The sequence below is a fragment of the Colius striatus genome, chromosome 1 (genome assembly GCF_028858725.1).
Source record: "Colius striatus isolate bColStr4 chromosome 1, bColStr4.1.hap1, whole genome shotgun sequence".
NCBI lineage: Eukaryota > Metazoa > Chordata > Aves > Coliiformes > Coliidae > Colius > Colius striatus.
The window spans coordinates 19,982,732-20,002,180 of NC_084759.1; the positions used below are offsets into that span (position 1 = coordinate 19,982,732).

Below are 19,449 nucleotides of genomic sequence, written 5' to 3' on the forward strand. Positions count from 1 at the left end.
CTAGAGCTTTACACACTACAATTTCCTCTCTGAACAAATCAATCATGCAGATGTACATTTGATGCAGAAGTACATTTAGATGTGCCTGTTACGGGATAACTTATCAGCAATGTTATCCACTTCCTATGAAAGTGGTAAAGTCATCGGTAGTTGTGAACTGAAAATATCATACTGCTATACTCATCTTAGTTTGAATCAGAGTTTATAGCTATTTCAGGACCTGTTTCAGTTGAAGACAAAGCAGAAAATTCTACTTTAAAAACAGAGACTTTTTTAAAAAAGTGTAACCCACTGAAAAGATGCTGGAGGCAGGACAATCAATCTCAGTGGCTAAGTGCAAAGCAGAGGTAACCATGGGGAATAAGTTATTTTCTAGCAAGAAAGATCCAAAGAAGAACGCCATGGTTGTTCTTAAAGAAACAGACTTTTCCTTACCCTTGTGTTGAACCCATCTGCATTTTGAGTAATTTTATATAGCTGTGGAAATCTAAGCATGCTATCTTGAGTGCATGATCGTTCAAAAATTCCCAGAGTAAAGGGTGGCAGCGCTGTGAAGATCTGCAAGGAAAGCAAGTATTAATTAAAAGCAGCTATTAGCTTTAAGTGGATCTTGGAGCATATTTCAGCATCTAGACAACCGCAAAACTCCCACAGACTTCAGTGAAAACTTATTACCAACTTGCATGTTATTTGACACACTTTTCAAGTAACTAAAAAAGTACAAACATGAATTTCAGCAATTCCTAACTCCCAAATATTGACTTAGGAACAAAAGAAATAAACCAGAAATTCACACTAGTAACCAATTAGCTCAAACCCCGAAGTTAAGCATCATTAGTTTCTGACGTACCAGTTAATCTAGCGAGGGTAAAACAGACTTCAAGGGAAAGACAACGTGTACTTGTTCAAAAACGGCTTGTCAGAATGGGTTCAAATACAGCTGTAGTTGTAGTAATAATTAAATAAGTATCATGCTTAACCAAAGCTAAGTTTACAGACAAACCAAATGGGGAAACTACTGAAAAACAAAGGTCATTCTGTATTATGGTACTTTGGGAATTATCCAGGCAGGCATGAACTGAGAGGAATAAATTAACTGCAGTGCATCTGTGCTATAGGCAGATGTTTAGATGACCAAGCCTCGGAAACCTTCCAGGAGAGGCAGCAGGACACTTTGCCAGAAACAGAGCAAATTAGCCCCATACTGCTGCTCTTCAAGTGCTTCCAGGATCTGATGCAGCTCATTTAAAGACAGCTTGGGTATCGATGTTTCTTACTGTCTGCAGGGAAGGCACGGAGTGAAAGTAATACCAATGTGCATGTCTGAATACTAAACTTCATTAACTTCCTTTTACATTAACGGTTATACCAGAAAAATAATTTCTAATCCTACACATACATTTATTTGTAACAGTTTGAGAAGTGTTCTTGAAGTTCGGCAGTAGTTTGTAGTTGTGAACTCTTTGCTAGCATGTATGCATGTTTGCACAATTTGGGCTGTGGTTCCCTACACCAGCAAGCTGGCAGTCAAGGAGTAGATAAAGAGCAACACAGAGGACTAGAGACTAATGAGAATCAATAATACAGTCCTAGAACTAACTGGGAACATGCTGCTTCTGCTCATAAAGTGATAAACCAGATGCACGAAATGGCAGTGGGCTGTGGGTAGGGAACTGAAAACAAGATTACTGGCCTGATGTATTCCAAAAAAGGCACCTTCTCATACAGCTTTAAGGTATTTCACCAGGATTATCATATTGATTCAGGCATTTACATTCTCACTTGAAGTAAATATTCCAGTGTTATTGTTTATGGAGGTAAATCTCCAGCAGGAACCAGTGCAAAACCAGAAATTGCAATATTACAATGATTTCCCACACTTGATATTTTAATGACACTACTAATGAAATAAAGGGTTAATCTGAACAGAAGAGGATGACAGAGCTGAAATCACTTCACCATCTAGCCCCTTCAAATTGGTCAAGTCCCTAATATCCTACCAGTGCTTAATTCTTAACGAGTTGATGTGAGGGTGAGGGAGCACTGGCACAGGCTGCCCAGATGAGTTGTGGAGTCTCCTTCTCTGGAGACATTCAAAACCCACCTGAATGAGTTCCTCTGTGACCTACTCTAGGTGGTCCTGCTCTGGCAGTGGGGCTGGACTAGGTGATCTCTAAAAGTCTCTTCCAACCCTTAAGATTCCGTGACCAGTTTGAATCTTAAAAAATACCAATGTCACAAACAAGGGTTAATTTCTACTTCAATCATTCCAGAATATAAGTCTCATCCATGAGCTTTGGATGGGGTAGGCAGATCCATGAAATCAGGTTTAAAGATAATGGATGCAAATATCTAAACAAGAATGACAGAGACTAAGTAACAGTCAGGAAAGTAGGGTGAAGAGAACCAAGAGAGTGGAAAATCGCTGAATAAATACATCCAACAAAGAATATGAAATCTTACGGAATATGAGGGTTTGTGTCATCATTTTTAAGATTAATGTGACAGAAGTTAAGTGCTTCCATTAATACCACTCAGTGACAGAGACAATTTGCTGGTTTTTTCTGTATTACTATACATTTGGAATGATTCGTCTTAACAGGGAAAAAAAACACCCCGACCTTGAAAGAGAAATGTGAAAGTTTTTTCAACACTGACAATATGTCCTAATGGCTTATAAATCTATACATCAGGCCACTCATCAGTGACATTACAAAAGTAACACTGTCAAAAACACCAGCACAGGTCTATGGTACGCTATGAAATTTGGTCCCAGAGATCCATCAGACTTAAATCATTGGTATGGATTAAAGGTTATTATTGAAGTGATAAAGCCATGTTGCACAGTGTGGTACTCTGCAGAGGATGTCAACAATCAGAAATCACTCCTGGGCTGACAGTGTTTTTTGAAGGTTATATTAGGGAAAACGTGTTTCCAAGGCATTTGCCCAAATTTGTTTTTAACAATAAAAAAGTAATCCAAAATGATTTTTTTTTTTTAATATCTACCCTCAAGGTGGATCCAAAAAGAAACTCATCCCCTGACATACATCCAGTTATCTGTTTGAAATGAGACACAAAGGAACACGCAAGTCCCAAGCACTATCAAGTCAAAATGCGTAGCACTTACCACGTTATAGAGACCAATGCACCATCGCTCAAATAAGATCTGCCCAGAAAATCCATTAACGAAAGCAAACCAAAGCTGAAACAAAGGCAAATTACAAGAAGCTTTAGATTAGTACTGCAGTACATGTGTCCATGAACAGTAGAGGAGGATATGGAACACAGACCACCACCTGGAGACAGCCACTTCTCAGGCTCTAAAAATAATTTCCAGCAGTGTCAAGCAGTTACTCACTTCTGAATGTGTGTATTTTAAATACTGCCAAAGTATTGCTTATGTAGAATAAAATACTCAGGTAATGGGAGCAATTTACTGTGTTTGCATAATTACTCATAAAAAAATAAATGGTCTCAAACTATTTCAAAATCCTTATTGTTGTCAAATTAACATGCTTGCAGTCAGACACCAACCTTGTTTTCATCATGGTTGGTGAAGCCCAGAATTTTCAGGATAAATGTTTGATGCCTGACTTGTATTTTTACAGTCTCAGAACTCAAGTGACAGCAACTTAACAGTTATATAACCATATTACAACTTTATCATCTACACAATGTAAACATTAGTATTTAATAAATAACTAATTTAATAAATAAATACTTGAAAAGGTTGCCCAAAGAGGCTGTGGAATCTCCATCCTTTTACAAGCTCACAAAACCCAACTGGGGAAGTCCTGAGGAACTTGGTTTGAATTTATCGTTCACCCTACTTTAAGTAAGAGGCTGGACTAGATGGTCTCTGTTTTACCATTCAATTGAGAGGATTCTGCAGTGCTGTGATCCCAGGAAACCACTGGGATCATAGGTGAACTCCAGCATTTCCTTGGACCCAGCTTCCTTGATCCTACATGTCATCTTGTTTAAACGTCTTTTAGAAGCAAGAACTGCTATACTAGGTTGGAACAAAATTTCTCAGTCGGTCAGTGGGCACTGAAACTTTGGAAAGAACATAGAGAAGAGAAAGAACTCTCTTTTCCCAAGTAAATTGGAAACTGGAAGAATAATCAGTAGTTTAAGGGCATCCTGAAACAGTTTGCATGTAAATCACTGCACCTAGAGGATAACAAAAAGACTTCTGTGAATTTATGGCTACAGTGTCTTAAATCTACACTGAACCATGGCATTTTGTTTAAAATTAATTCAACATTATGGGTAGGAACACTTCCCCTACCCATCCCCTTTCAACTCGTTTTGTCTTGCATTTACTTCACAAGCTCCCATTGAACTGAATGCACTAGGTATTGCAGAGAACTATTCCCTTCTCACTGCCTGAGAGCCCATGGCACTCACTGCAAGGCATCTTTTCTGACACCATTCTGTCACTCATATAGAAGCACCTTCCTATCTGCATTACTTACTCCCTGTCTCACTTGTGCAATATTCGTGTCCTGGCAAAACTCCTCAGATAACAATTCATGATATCTTTTGATCTCTCCCCTGCTCCCACCCAAAATAGAATTAGAATAATTAGGCAAGAAAACAAGAGAAGACTGCATCAAGACCTAAACCTGTTTTCAAGAAGGCAGTATCTTAACAGCCTTCAGCAAGGGACAGCAGCAACTTAAGGGAAGACTAAAATATTACAAGATTAACAAAAATAACAAATAGGTATTCAAATAGGCACTGCTGCAAGAGATTATCTTAGCAGATTACACAAGAAGTGCAATGTTTCAACTCAATAGATGGCTGGCCTGTGGAACTGTATGCCAGACCATGAGGTAGATGGAAAGAGACCAAATGAATCTCCCAGAGAATTACACCACTGTTCACAGAAGATCTGAGACCAGATTAGTTGAACTCTTACTTTGACCCTCTACAGCTGTTCTTTTGTCTGTTATATCATCATTCTTGCTTAAAATTAATCATCATTCTAACACACTCTCACTGTTCAAGTGCAAAGCAATGACACTGATCTCAACTCATTTACTTATACATACACCTTGCATAGCACCCCAGCTATTTAAACTTATTTCCTGCAATTTCTCAAACCTTCAGCTGCTCTTTCTGGTAGGGAATAATTCTGAAGTTTGCGCTTTTCTGTACCTGCTTCCCTCCTTGCAGCTTGTAGTTCAGAAGTGCACTTGTAATCTTTCTCAAGAGCCAACAATTTCATTCCATTTCCATTTAGCTGAAATGCAGCGTCCTACTGCAAAATAGTAAAACATTTCCCTAAAAAAAACCATTTTCTCTTTCTTTCCTATTGTCAGCCATGTATTAATTTAAACTAAATCAGCATTTATGTGTTCACATCTCCATCTCTATCCAGAAAACAGACAGAAGGAAGAAACATTCTACATGTCAACTTTTTTTCATCACTTCTACTGTACCGATACCTTGAACCATCACTGCTCTCTAAATTCTCATTCTAAGGATACAATTCATGGCCCAAAGTAGCATGCTGACCACTCACACTTGCACACTTGAAGTTTTTCAACCAGTTATACACCCTAGGTCTTCAAAGGAAAGATGAAAGATCTTCGTCACATGTCCCAAAAAGAAACCACAATTAATTTCAGGCTCTCAATGAAAGAACTTGAGGGTTTCTTCTCAGAATCTCTTCTCAGGGTTTCTTAGAGAATCCTACTCCTAGATATTTACCATTATTTAGGCATTTACCATCTTCCAGCTTCTTGCAATTAATTGCCAGTATGAATGAGGGCACCAATCCTAGAAAATATAATTAGTTCACAAATCACCAGCCTGTCTGTCAGGTTGGCAACCTCAGTCCATGCTCTGCTCAGTTTTCCAGATCCCATTGGGGAAACTTCAAAGGTTTGGTAGCAAATGCTGAGACCTTTTATGACATTTGCTCATGCTACTTAGACAACCAATGCTTTATAAAACCATAGCCTTCCACAACTAGCCCTGAACAACATTTCTGATTTTCCATCAAGAGAATAAAACAAAGCATAAACTTTCTGTAGCTGGCCCATGGCTAGAAGAGAAGCCCCAAACCAGGCAAAGCTAACACCTTAGATTCACATTTTCCAACAAAAATAGTAGAAGTAAGGAAATAAAGAGACAATCATATAAAACTTGGGAAAAGCAAAGCTGTTAAGATGCTCTACAAAGTAGAAGACAGACTGTCAAAGTCCAGGTAAAAAATACTCTCTCAACAAGCCAATTCTTTGTACTCTAATCTCCTACCCTACCACAACTGAGTGACGCACAATTCACTAAAGATCTTGCTAAATCTACCTTAAGATTAGTAAATTACTATAGAAGAATACTGAGATGGATGTGTCTGACTCTGGTAAATAGGTATCTAGGTGTCACCACTTTTACTGGTGTGAAAGATCTGCAGTGTCTTTCAATGTCAGAAGAATTTTCTACAGAAAAAGTTTCTCCTTATATCAAGGCTGCTATGATTTAGACGGACAAGAACAAGCATTCAGAAAGTTCAATGTTCTATTATTTCAGAAGCCAAATTTGAACTATTTCTCTTTTGGCAGGATCCATAAAAGTGAAACTTAAAAGTGAGAACATTCCAAATGGTCATGAAAGTCTGTGTGCGCCACACGTTCCAAATGGAGGGCAAAAGCTGTTACACTTACAGCGCACCAAAAAATAATGGCCATGTTTGTCCTTTCTAGAGATTCTGTTAATTGACAGAAGAATGTTGTATACTTCCTCAGTATCTTAATGTCAAGAGTAAATCAAATACTCTGTGTAAAACACACATTTATTTTGAACTTGGCACAAGCCATAAATTGTCATGCTTGGTTTAAGGGCCGGCTGTTTGTAGAGAGAGTAAGGTATCCTTTAAGGTCAGCAAACTAAAAAAATCCACCCAACCCAAAAACAACTCCTCCACCTCAACATTCCTGTTAACAAAATGTACTCAATACATTTGAAGCTGCAACAAGCCATACTTGACTCAAGTCTTGGTTAGCTGGTAGGAAAACTTGCCAAGTCTGCGATGACTTGCCAAGCTCCAGGGGTTTGCAGGGCTCAACTCCAGTACTGCTATGTACAAATGGACCCAAAGTCATTAAACTGTTTTTCTGGCTGAAAAAAGAGAAACTTTTTCATGTTAACTAAAACCTGGTTGCCAAAAGGCTGGAAAAGCTTATTTGTAACTCAGATACAAACTATATATATTTTTTTCCAAGGAACAAGAAGTCCAATTTAAACCTAAAGAAATTCAGGCCTAAGGCTGAAATCTGGGTTGATATATTGCTGTTCTTTATTATAGCAGATATTGCAAAGATCTGAAACTAGTAGGTATTGTGCACAAAGTGGAACATGTTGTAAACTGAAAACTAGCCTATGTTTTCTGCCTTGAAATGAAACCCCACTGCTGAAGCATTTGATGCCAGATATGATGTGAGCCCTTAGCCACTAGAGAAGAGGAGGGGAACAAAATTAAAAGTATCAGACTGTTGTCTCCTTACAGAGGTCAACAAAAGCCAAGAGATAGCAATATTGACTTGAAATGCAGGCAAACTATGGAACTTGATGTACCACTGTCCCGTGCTGCCATTTTGAGCCACATGATCAGGCTTCCCACTTGATCAGGTTGGAAGGCAATTTTAATTGCATTACTGCTTCATGCATAATTACCACAACGTTAACGCCTGAAATAGTGGGAACTAATTTATTTAAGTGCTGTAAGGCACTGGGATAGCAAATCATCTCTTCTAAATGTGTATATTTATGAAGTCTTGATAATAGACAGCTTAACGAGTACTAGAAATGTTTTCCCAGTTCTGCTAAAGGGCACAGAAAGCTAATGTAGTCAGGGTATCAACAATTGCCACAGGCATCAATTATAGCCAGACTGTCTTCACTATTCAGAAATTAGTTAAATTCTCAAAATATCTTCTCTCAGCACACATGCATTTTACATGTTCTCACCTCACCAAATAGGTTCATTTACAGTTTGCTTAATAAAGCAGGTTTGTCTCCTGTGCAGTTCATTAACAATGTATCCTGATTAAAAATCTCTCATTACCTATGTTTCTTTCAATGTCAGGCTCTTACTCCTACCCAAATACACATAGCCTTAAAATAATCCCTTCATTAGAGAATGTACAGCATCAATTTTATAAGAGCCTTATTAATAAGATTTAACAGGGCTGCTTGAGACTCACTTGATTTGCCAAGGAATATTTCCCTGGCTCCTTTTATCCACCATCCCCTCCACTGTTTATTAACTGTTCACTGAAAACAGAAAGATATTTTTCAATTGGAAAGCATTTGCTCTAGTCCTGTGTACCCCAAAGAACTAACCACTTAAGCTTAAAAATTATCGCTAGTCTTCTCTGCCAGTGTTAACACTTATTTTTTGAAGTTTCATGCTGCTTTTGTCTCATTAAACAAAACCCTATGCATTTACTGCAACGCTTCGTGAGACAGATAGATATTAAAGCAACCAATACAACAGAGATTTCCTGGATTTAAACACCAATTTATTAAGCAAGCCTGAACACCTGATATTTCTTCTACAGATAGCTTATATTTCAGCATACTAAAGAGCAAAGTTTTATCAGCTTCATCTTCCTCTGTTTACAGAGAGGCATATGCAGAAAATTTGATTTCTCCCTTACACACGTTTTTTCCATGCTTCTCTCCTCTAACTGACCAACTGCCAGCATCCTTCCTTCAAAGCACACAAAGGGTGACACTGAACAGGAGTGGCGAGCACAGAGCAGTAGAGAAAGGACAGTATGCCTGAGGAGCAAGAGGAGCATCACCCTACACAGTTAGACTAGCAATTCTTACATTTAAATCCTCAGAATAATTCCGAAGACTTGAAAATTAAGTAAGCATTAACCAGTCTGATGAGAGAAAAATCATGTTTCTTGCCCCAGAAGCTTTGTGCATTGTGGAAAGGTGTGCATCTGCAGATCTATGCAGTCTACATTAAAGGACCAAGCCATTAAGACAGCAGAAGACTGCCAGCAACATTTGTCCCTGATACACTGATGAATGCGTTCTAAAAAAAATCCACAAAACATAACAAGCCGTGCAAACTCTTTCTTCACAGTGGGGTGGTGTTTCTTGTTTTGGTGTTCCTTGAGTTACATGAACAATTCATCAGTGTGGTAAATGATGCATTTAATATTTACATCACTAGTAAAATGAACATGCAGCCCATTACAGCTTTATGTTAAATTTGTTCTAGTCTGGCTTTTCTTTAATACCTAATGAAACCAAGTACATACAGGACAGGATATTTATACAGTCCTTTTAGTATGGACTGTCCCAAGGATTTCCTATTTCTCCAGCACCCTGATTGCTGCAGAAGCAAGTCTATGATAACATCATTAGAAATGGCCTTTGTTGCCAAAGGGCAGATGTACTTGACAAAAGATGTGGTTAAACTTAATTTCTCAGAACATTCCCTTTTACAAATAGAGCCAGCTCTATCCTGATTTTCCTCTTCATCCTTCTTCAAATTTTCTCAAGGATCAAGTGAGCTGACACTGCAACAATAGTACTGTCTCACCATGTATATATGTGATACCCTAGGGGTGATGGGACTTTTAAAAAAATGAAATGAAAAAACAACACGTCTCAGTTCAGTCAAGCCCCATCAATATGCAGAGTTTCAGCATGCCTGCATGGTCAAGTGGGTCCAAACCACAGCTAGAGCAAGACTGATGAGACTGGGAAGCTGCCCATCATTTTCCTATAAAGCCAGCACCATCCTGTTCTGGGTGGAAGACAGGCTGAGACAGCTCAAAGATGCCACCTGAGACAAAAGAAGGCAGAAGGTGGTTGGCTTCATCCTGCTCCCATCCCTGCTTGAGAAGTGAGGTGGGCTCAGCTACTTGGTTGGCAAGCTAGGAACACCACGCCAGGCCAGTGTCTGGTGCTGATCAATGGAAACTCATGCTATGAACTCCCAGTACCATCAGCTCTCTTTTATAAAACAAACCCTACTGTAAATATATTACTATTTGGAGGGAGTTTTTTTGTTTGGGGTTTGGATTTTTTGTTCTGTTTTTTATGCTTCCCAGATTTGACTAATCCACTTCTTTAAGTGCCCTTAAGTACTAGCACATCACTGTGGAACTGAGAAGTACAATATGACTATTAATAACTTGGTATCTTCTCAGCATGTAATCACTCCAGACTGCTCTTGATACAAATTTCACAACTGTGTAATCGACTCACATCTCACATAAAAAGATAAGGAATGCTGTTACATGGTTTTAAAAGACCTGCTGGCTTTTCTGAAGCTAAGTAGCATCCTTAACCAATGATTAAGCAATACAAGTGCTTTGGATTTGTCACTCTTGATTTATTCTCTAATGAGGAAATAAATTGATTACAAACATAACATAAGTTTAACTACTCATATTAATAGGTGAGGAGGCATCAACAGTTTCAAATAAATATTGCTAAGCATTTAGAATGTAGCAAAAGAAATCATGTCAGAAAGCAAGAAAAGCAGCATTTGAAATAAAAGACTAAGGAACTGCAGGAAAAAAATGATGCTGTGCAAAAAAGGATGCTGTGCACGGGGAAATATGTACTAGCTCTCATTGCAGTTTGAATAAGTACACCACTGTAGACCTGTAACAACAAAGTATTTCAGCATTGCTTATACCAAACAGCAGTATAGAGACCAGAAGTCTAAACACAAATCTGGTTTCAGAAATCAGCACACCGAAGGCAAGAAAACTGCAAACCCAAACATTTTATGTGTTTGCAAATGTCAAAAACCAGTACTTCAACGCCCGTGTTGGGACTCCCTATCCTTGTGGAGCTGTACCTCTGTGGGCCACTAGTGGAATATCTCTGAGCCCTCTGAAGAGGGAGCTGGCCTCACTGTAGCACACATTCTGTCACAATATGTGCCTGCCCTGAAGTGACTAACAAGCCCTCTGTTTCTCTAAAGTCATAGTACACTGTTTTCTTACCCAGTTAGCCAAAAATACCCAAAATCCCAAACCCAGACCTCATTGATGTAGTACCCTGCAATACCATCACAAGGGCACAGGAACACATACTTAAGACTTCTTTGAACACCATCCTTTTGGGGTAGAGGTTATCAGCATGGAGGTAGAGAGAATGGAACTAGAAAAAGGACTGTATAAATTTGCTCTTAGTTTGCATCTTCCTATAGTGTTGTGTAGCTGGTGATTTCCATTTAGCCTATATATAGCTTAATGAAGCAGAGAGTTCCCAGTACCCATACATTCACTGATACCTACATATAGTACGAAGGGCACTAGAATAATAAGTAGAGAGATAAATATTCATTTAATGTAACTAAAATACAATTATGCATTCTTATTTCTGGGATATGAACCTAGGTAATGTTCTATAGCAATCAAAGCTATTTTAAGATTTCCAAGGACTAAAAGTACTGCCAGTACTGACTGAAGAAAGTCAATGGTGACTGAGACCCTGACTACCACTATTCAGCTTCTGTTTTCCAGGATAGTTCACTTCAATCCTTTGCCTTCTTACTTTTATTTGCAGAAGTCCCTTATGTTACACTTATAAGTGCAGGTTCACAGATTTTGCTTTTCTTGTCATCACATAAAGGAATCCTTTTGTAGAGCTGCTGAATTAAGCGTAATAGGAGCAGTTCTGTTGCAAGGTCATTTTAGGTCTGGAACCGCAGTCCCCTCAGGATTCCCTATTATGGCTACATTAACGGCCAGGTTCCCCTTGCAAGTCTGTTTTTGCCACTTCCTCCCTATGAAATAAAATTCAGTCTCTGTAAGTCCTTGCGTTAAGCTACTTTTATCCAGGAATTTTAAGTAACATTTTCTGACAGCTTGGAACCCAAGGAAAATAGCAAAAATCAGCAACAGAAAAGCCAGACCATTACAGAAACTGCAGCTCATCTTCTGTCACACTGACAAGTCTTTACAGTGGTAATCCCAGGAGCAGCCCATGTTTCTCATTATCCATCACTCTATTAACACTGCAGTGCAGAGACAACATCCTAGCCCAAAAATACCAGGACATACAACGCAATCTAAAAACCTCTCCAGTACTTATCCTAGATTTGTCCCAAGTTTTTTTTTATGAAATTAACCACCTTCTTGGTCAGTGGGACAACATAAAAACACACAGGACTTCACATTTTCTTTTTTACACAGCTGCTTTTAAACAGCTACCCCTTTCCTAAAGGATCCAAGACTAGTTCACAGAAGGTCTCTCCCCTGTCCTCTTCAGTGATTCTCTCAGGCAGAAAATACAAACAATATCAGTAATTTAAGTCTACATTTATTTAATTTACATGCTGGCAAAAGCTAAAAGACTTGGATCTTAAACCTCTGTTGCCAAAATACACAGCACATTGTAAGCACATGCAATCATTTTACTGGTAAATTACTTATTGATACACTTCCCACTATAGAAATAGTGTTTGAACTTGTTTCGGAAAGCAATTAGCTTTCACTGCCAGACATTAAAAGAAATTCTTAGTGTGCCTTTAAAGCACTCTCTGTATCTTCTGATAGATCTGTGTACAAAGCAAAATCAAAGTAACTTGGAAAAATACATTCCATGAGAAAAACCTAGAAGTTCACATATAGGAGCAATGTATTCATGTGATGACTGAACCCAGCCTGAGATTCATTACATGCCTTTAAGAGGGTATGGTATGCCCACTCACTACACTAAGCAAGCAGCAGAGACTGCTTCTTTTTATTAATAACTCTCCTAAAATATCTGTATTAAAGGAGAGACTATGGCAGACTGATGAGGTTTGCTACAAACCAGTTCTTAGTTTCACAGCATTTTGCAAATGAGTATTTAACCAGATGAAACTAAGTGCTGGGAAAACCCTCCATGACAAATGACCACCAAACTGCCTCTGACCACAGGACAGGGATGTAACTCTGGTTTCTGCAGCTTTTTATGAAGTTACACAAAAAGACAGCAAGACTGAGTAATTATACACAATGAAAATCTGAGATAATACCCGAGGTGACAATCACAGTCTAAAACAAGATGTGAGCTTAGGCAATGCTAAAAGTAGTAACTCTGAGAATTAAAACATATCTGTCATCTTTTATGCAACACAGAACAAAAAACTATGAAGAAAATCTAACCACAAGCTTACTCGAAAATTAGGCAAATATACGTAAACTGGGAAAAAGCTATTTGTACAAGCCCCCAAAGTTATTTCAGAAACCAAGTGAATTTATATTCTGAGTAGAATTTCCACAAACTAACTACAGTAAAGAGCATGAGTGTTGCTAGCTTGTAATATAGCAGACAGTAGGAGGCAAGGAAACACACAGAGAAATCATCCATGTCACAATTCACTTAATCTACACCAAACAGCATGACTGTAGCTGCTGTAAAAGTTCCTCCTAATCCTCCAACAGCAAGAGTGGATGAATAGATATTTTCTATTTGTAAGCCAAAGGAATTCAATGCAGTAAAGAGGCATATTACTCCCTCTTAATGAACTGTTGGGACAATGAGCTCTTCAGAATACAAGAGAGGCTCCCAAAAGACATTCTTCTCTAGAGAAACCACCTATTATTTGAAAATGTCTCCAACTAAATCATACTTATGGTTTTCCCTCTGCTACATTCTCCATTCATTTTAGATAAGAATGGCATAAATCTTCAGAAAAGTCATTCTTGGGGCAACGTAGTAACATAAAGTCTGAGCTGAGAAACTCTGAAACCTTTGAAAAAATCACAACCAGCACAGCACATTGTGTAAGTTGAAGATAACCAGGAAATAGAGTACAGGGAGACTTCTGTTCAAGTCATATGCATTACTATTTCTTTTTTCCTTGGAAGCATGTAGCAACCATCATAAGATCTTGGTTACTAGAGAATGTACTCTGCTCTCAGAAGCAACATCGCAGTTCCAGGAAGAACTGCAGATGCTAACTTCACACAAGAGCATCAGGACAGCCATACCTATTCAGGCCAAAGGCTCATCTCACCTAGTTCTCTATCTTATCAGTGTACCCATGCCAAGCCCTAAGGAAGAGTATGAACCACACAATTTCCAGGTACTCATCCAGTACCTGCAAATACCCAGTTCCATGGATTTTCCAACGAGCAAGCTACAACAGCTCTATTTCTTGGTGGTTAAGCTTAAGCTCCTGGAAACATCCTGCAACACAACTTCCTTTGACAAGGAGTTTTAGGTTGGGTTCAAAACACTGAGGTCAAGCATAAATTTTTTACATGAGGCAGTTAGTACAGCAGTCATTGTTTAGGATCTACCTGACTAGCAAGAGGAAGGAACATTATAAACAAGACACCAGTGAGTCAAGCAACATTGAGGGAATTCCTTTCATCAGATTTCAATACCTCAATCAGCTGGTATATTGAACACTTTGGTAACAATGGATTTTTACCAAATCTATCCAGAGAACAGGGCTGCTGACTAACAGATACAAAAAAGCAGTAGCCCTGATTTCAGGCCAGGATGGGGGAAAAAAATACTTGTTCTAAATGATGCTGCTGAAAGGTAGGAGAAGTCTTTCCATCCAGGCATTAGGATGACTTCTGCAGAGGCAGAAGCATTTAAGCTACACAACATCTTTCACCACATAGAGCCCACAGCTATTCTGAAATCTGGCACCTTCAACCTATGCAATCCATGAAGCTATCTTGGCGGCCTTAGAATCCTCAGCTATCTTCTTATCTTGCCCTATATCCACAACACTAGACCTCACTAATGCTATAAACATAGACCTACCTCCCACAGTTGGTCTACTCAGACCAAGTACAAAGGGACATAAGACAGTCAACCTACTATTCCTCCAGGTGCTAACACTGAGCGATATGGACACAAGCCAGTCCACATCTATAAGCCCGATAGTCAGGTCTCTGGAAGAACTGAAAAAACACAGCATAGCTATTGCTCCCTCAAAAGACACCAGAGATCCATTTGGAATTAAACAAAGCAAACAACCCTTGTATGGCCTGGGGCTCTCCCAGACTCCAGTCACTCAGGAGCACTTTCTCAGAAAGAGTTCATTTCAACTCCAAAGAGGCTATCACAGCAGACAGTGACTTAATGTTTCATTTAAGACTATGTCTTCCATAATGCAGCACAACAATCAACTCAATTAATTTAAAATGCAGGTTTTAAGTCTGTGGAACGAACTATCCAGGCTATCATTTCGGTTCAAATCAGGCTTAGAGTGCTCACAGAACATTTGGAACCAATTTATGTGGATTTACAATCACATTGCAGTTAAACCACTGTAACTTCCTTGTGTAGGCAAGTCCGTATGGTAGGCAAGGGAACATTTGTTTATAGTTTGGATGATTATATGAGGAGAAAGAGGATGTCAGAAATAGCCTTTACTTTACTGCTTGGGGATTTCTGCACTGAAGGTTGAAAGGTGGGGGAAAACGCTTATTATTTTGCTTGCAATACTCAAATATTAGAAGAAACCTGAAACCACTTCACACTGGGATCTGTCTCTATCACTCAGTTCTAACAACAGAGGATGTACTACCATATGCATGTCCAATCTCTTCTGGAGAAATACATCCAGAATTTACATGTCAGATCTTCTACCCTTAGTAACCCAGGCATTTTTCAGGTGAATTATTAAGGATAATTAATGCTTTTAACCCCAAACTTCTCCTTTAATCTTCCTTAATGCCCAGAAACATGATCCAACCCACTTTCACTGTCATAATGTGATCTCTTCAAAGATGGCAGCTGTTTACTTGCATCAGTCATCTTGCCATAAAAAGTCTTTTTTCTGTATCAGTGCTGAAAATAAGAGGAAAAGCCCCAACCTCAGAACTGCTGTATATATGACGTGACTAATTCCTGGCTTGCACTAGGCTGGAAGTCCCTTGGAAGGGGCTCACCGCAAACATTTGATTTTCAGTGTGTTCAGTCATTCCTGGGGAGCTATTCTCTATCTTATTTGTCTTCTTAGTATCAGGTTCTAGTATGAACACGTGTTCCTTCTGCTCAGATACTACAATGTCCTAATTGAAGACTACTGAATATTTTCTTTTAAAATGTAAGAGGAATTGACAACTTTGGAAATATTTCCTAGGTAAAAGCTAGAGCAGCTGGATTTTAATTAAATCAATTACTCTATAATCAACATGCCCTCTTTGGGGTCAAAGTATTTTTCATGCTGCTGAAACAGAGCACAAGATATTTCAACTTTCAGGTGAAATCACTCTCCCATCCTCGGAATGGAAGTGCAACCATTTCACACGTTTCCAGACTTCAAGCTCAGATACTGAGAAACAGGCCACACATGAGAAAACAAGTTATTATATTCCAGAAAAAGCTTTCTCCTTCTGCAGTGAAAGACATGGAACTAGAGATTTAAGGAAGTGTGGAATTGTTCTCTGCTACTGTTGAGTAATATTTCATAGAGCTGGGCACTTTTATTGAGAAATGAGTTTTTATGAATACTTTTGAGCATTAGGAACTCTGTTTTCCTTATGGGTAAAAAAGCATCTACGTGGCAAATAAAGACTATTTATTTTATATGGCACTTTCACAATATCACATATGCATGCATACGGTCCAATGGTAAAATCAACTCACATTCATAAGTCTACGGGTTAAATCTTTTGTAAAGTGAGATACTGTACTCAAAACTGTTGTGTTAGTTTAAAAAAAATTAACAGAAGAAGGAAAAGAATATTGGTTGTAAAAGGTTTTAATTGCTCTCGATGTCATGCTCTCTCAGATAAGGTATAACATGCAGCACACAGAAAAGTTGTTCTGCTGTGCATGGAAATGTAAAAACCTTTCAAAGTTATTTCTAATACAGCAGAAAGCTGCTTCTCAACCCTGCACTAGATTCAGAGTAATAACCAACAACTTTGATGTCTTACAAAACTAAGCCATACATCTTGAAGCAAATCCAATGGTGCCAAATAATCCATACCTTATCTAATTGAAAAAAACCAACACATAAATATGTCACAAAGATAGTGCATGCTATTTCTCATGGCCAACTGTGTACTTGCCCATAGCCATTACAGAGCTATTTCTTTTGCCTTGCTCTGGATGCATTGCCATCACTTCAACAAAGTTACAGATATTAGAGGCAAGTTACTGGATTCCAGTGTTCCAAAAGGCCATGGAAGACAGTTGTGTAAAAGCAGAGCGAGTAGCTCATCATTTCACTACTACATTTTTTGTAATTTCTCCCACACTTACACTGCATTAAGGCAAAACAGAACTCTTGTCAATCTGATAACACTTATGAAATGGCAACATATCAAGACTACAGTATAGTAATGACTCAGTTACATTTCTGGAATTCTGAAACTGTTAACTACACAGAGCTTAGTTGTTACTATTTTAAGACAAAAATCAAACCTCACTCATGAAGACCTTCACCTACAGAAGTAGTTACTTAGATGATCTTCCACACTATTGAGAAGTTTTTTAATATTAAGCTTCTGTAGACTTACTATCAGCATTACTTTTCTATCAACATCAAAATATAAATTACAGGGATCCAGAGAAGTATCTTCCCCTCCAAAAAGGTGTTCTTTCCATCTGGGCACCTATATTGTATAGAACTTCACCTGAGATAAAGGAACTAGCAAAGAGAAGGCTCTGGCTCTCTACCAGGAAAAATTATAAGCAGAATGTGGAGTTGAGAGGAGTATCTGCTCCATACTTTGGGGAAAAGTTCAGTAAGACAATTGAAAAATATGAGGGGGGGAAAAAAAAAGGTTAACACACTTTAGAAAGAAAAGAGCCTTGTGGTTAGCAATGGTTGCTGAAGACTGCACAGAAGTTTTTGGCTTCTTTTTGTTTGCTTGGTTTTTCTAAATAAAATTGACTTGAAAGCCTTCTGCAAAGAGTTCTATGGTTTAACAATTGAGCCCGTGGATGATGCTTTATTAACGGCATGTATCAGACATTAGCACTGGAAAAATCAATAGCAGCCCACAGGTCTGGTTTGAGACCATTTTATTTCATACATTTTCAAAACATTACATGAGGCTTGAGCTGCACGACTCACGTGAACTTAATAGGAGTCATGCAGCTATGCCTGCATGTGCTGCTTTGAAACAAGAGATGCGCGGGTTTGGGCTCTGCTTTTCTAAAGCTCTCCTTGGAGTGATTTAAAGCTGTTTTTCTCCTCTGTCTTTTTTCTAAAGGTCTTCTACACTTCACTGCACCATGTCTTGACAGATAAGTAGATGAAAATTTGAGACACCTTGTTTTTCAAACACTGCAGAGTTTGTGTGGTAGCTTGAAGCCCAACAGTAAACAGCCAGAAAATTCAACCAATTGTGTATATGTGCTCAATTTAACTGCAATGGGTTACTTCAACTAAGAACACTGCTCTGGGTATTGAGTGGAGTTACAAATTGGTATCAACACATGTCATTTACTATGATTGATTACTACTTACTGTAAACCATTTTAACATCCACACATGATCAAACTTAAAACAGGTTATTCAGGTTCAGATCAGAACTTCAGTACAAGTTTGTATTGCAAAGCCAAGCCATAAATCACAGATAAGGAAAAAAAACATATTTGATATTAATCATTTGCAACCTTTTAAAAGATGATTTTTCTATATTTTTGTGGATAAGCTATAAGAATATTACTGTACCCTGATTTTTTCATATAGTTTAAGAAACAAATTTCCTTATATTGTTTAAGCAGCAGTGCAAAAGTTACCTTTTCTCAGTTAATGCATTTCCCATTTAAATAAGCTGTCTAAATTAGATGGTAGTTTGCAAATCTGCCTTCAGGTCAAAGGAAACCAAGCCTCAGGGAAAAAAAAAAAACAGGACTTCACTCAACTTCTCAATTCTGCAAAGACATTGCTGCATAAGACTAAAGGGGAATACAAAGATTGTTACTTTCCCATTTTCAAGGTTCATATTTTATAGAAATAATTGATACAAGATTCTATGTAAATCCTTAGCAATTTTACCAGTTCTGAGAGAAAAAGCAAGTAACACAAGCAGGATTACTTCTGATCTACATAGGCTTCCCTAAAACCACAGAAATATTGTGGAGAAAAAAGGGTCCCCTTTGGTAGGCCAGTAAGAATAACTTCAGAGAAAAAACAACCACAGCACAAGGACGTCTTTCTCTCATATAAGATAGACGTGCACAACCAACACTATCAATGCATAAGATAGATTTCTGAATTGTGTTCGTAATCATGACACAAGCCATGACTCCCTGCAAAACACTCTCCTGAAGTTTAGAGTTTCTCCTGATCTTGACCAAGAATAACGTGACAGCATGCCACAGAATCAAAGACTCTTAAGGGTTGGAAGGGACCTCGAAAGATCATCTAGTCCAACGCCCCTGCCAGAGCAGGGCCATCTAGAGTAGGTCACACAGGGACTCGTGCAGGTGGGTTTTGAATGTCTCCAGACAAGGAGACTCCACAACACACCTGGGCAGTCT

At 38.5% G+C, this 19,449-nt stretch overlaps 1 protein-coding gene across 2 annotated transcripts in view; it reads right to left on the minus strand.

Moving 5' to 3' along the window:
- The window catches only part of ATP8A2 (ATPase phospholipid transporting 8A2), a 291,601-nt gene that overhangs the window by 110,305 nt on the left and 161,847 nt on the right, over positions 1–19,449 (minus strand). For both annotated transcript variants that reach the window (XM_061992915.1, XM_061992924.1), the window contains 2 exons: positions 3,131–3,205; positions 436–558 (listed from right to left, as the gene is read on the minus strand). In XM_061992915.1, the coding sequence (XP_061848899.1) occupies positions 436–558; positions 3,131–3,205 (198 nt within the window). The remainder of the gene's footprint in view (positions 1–435; positions 559–3,130; positions 3,206–19,449) is intronic.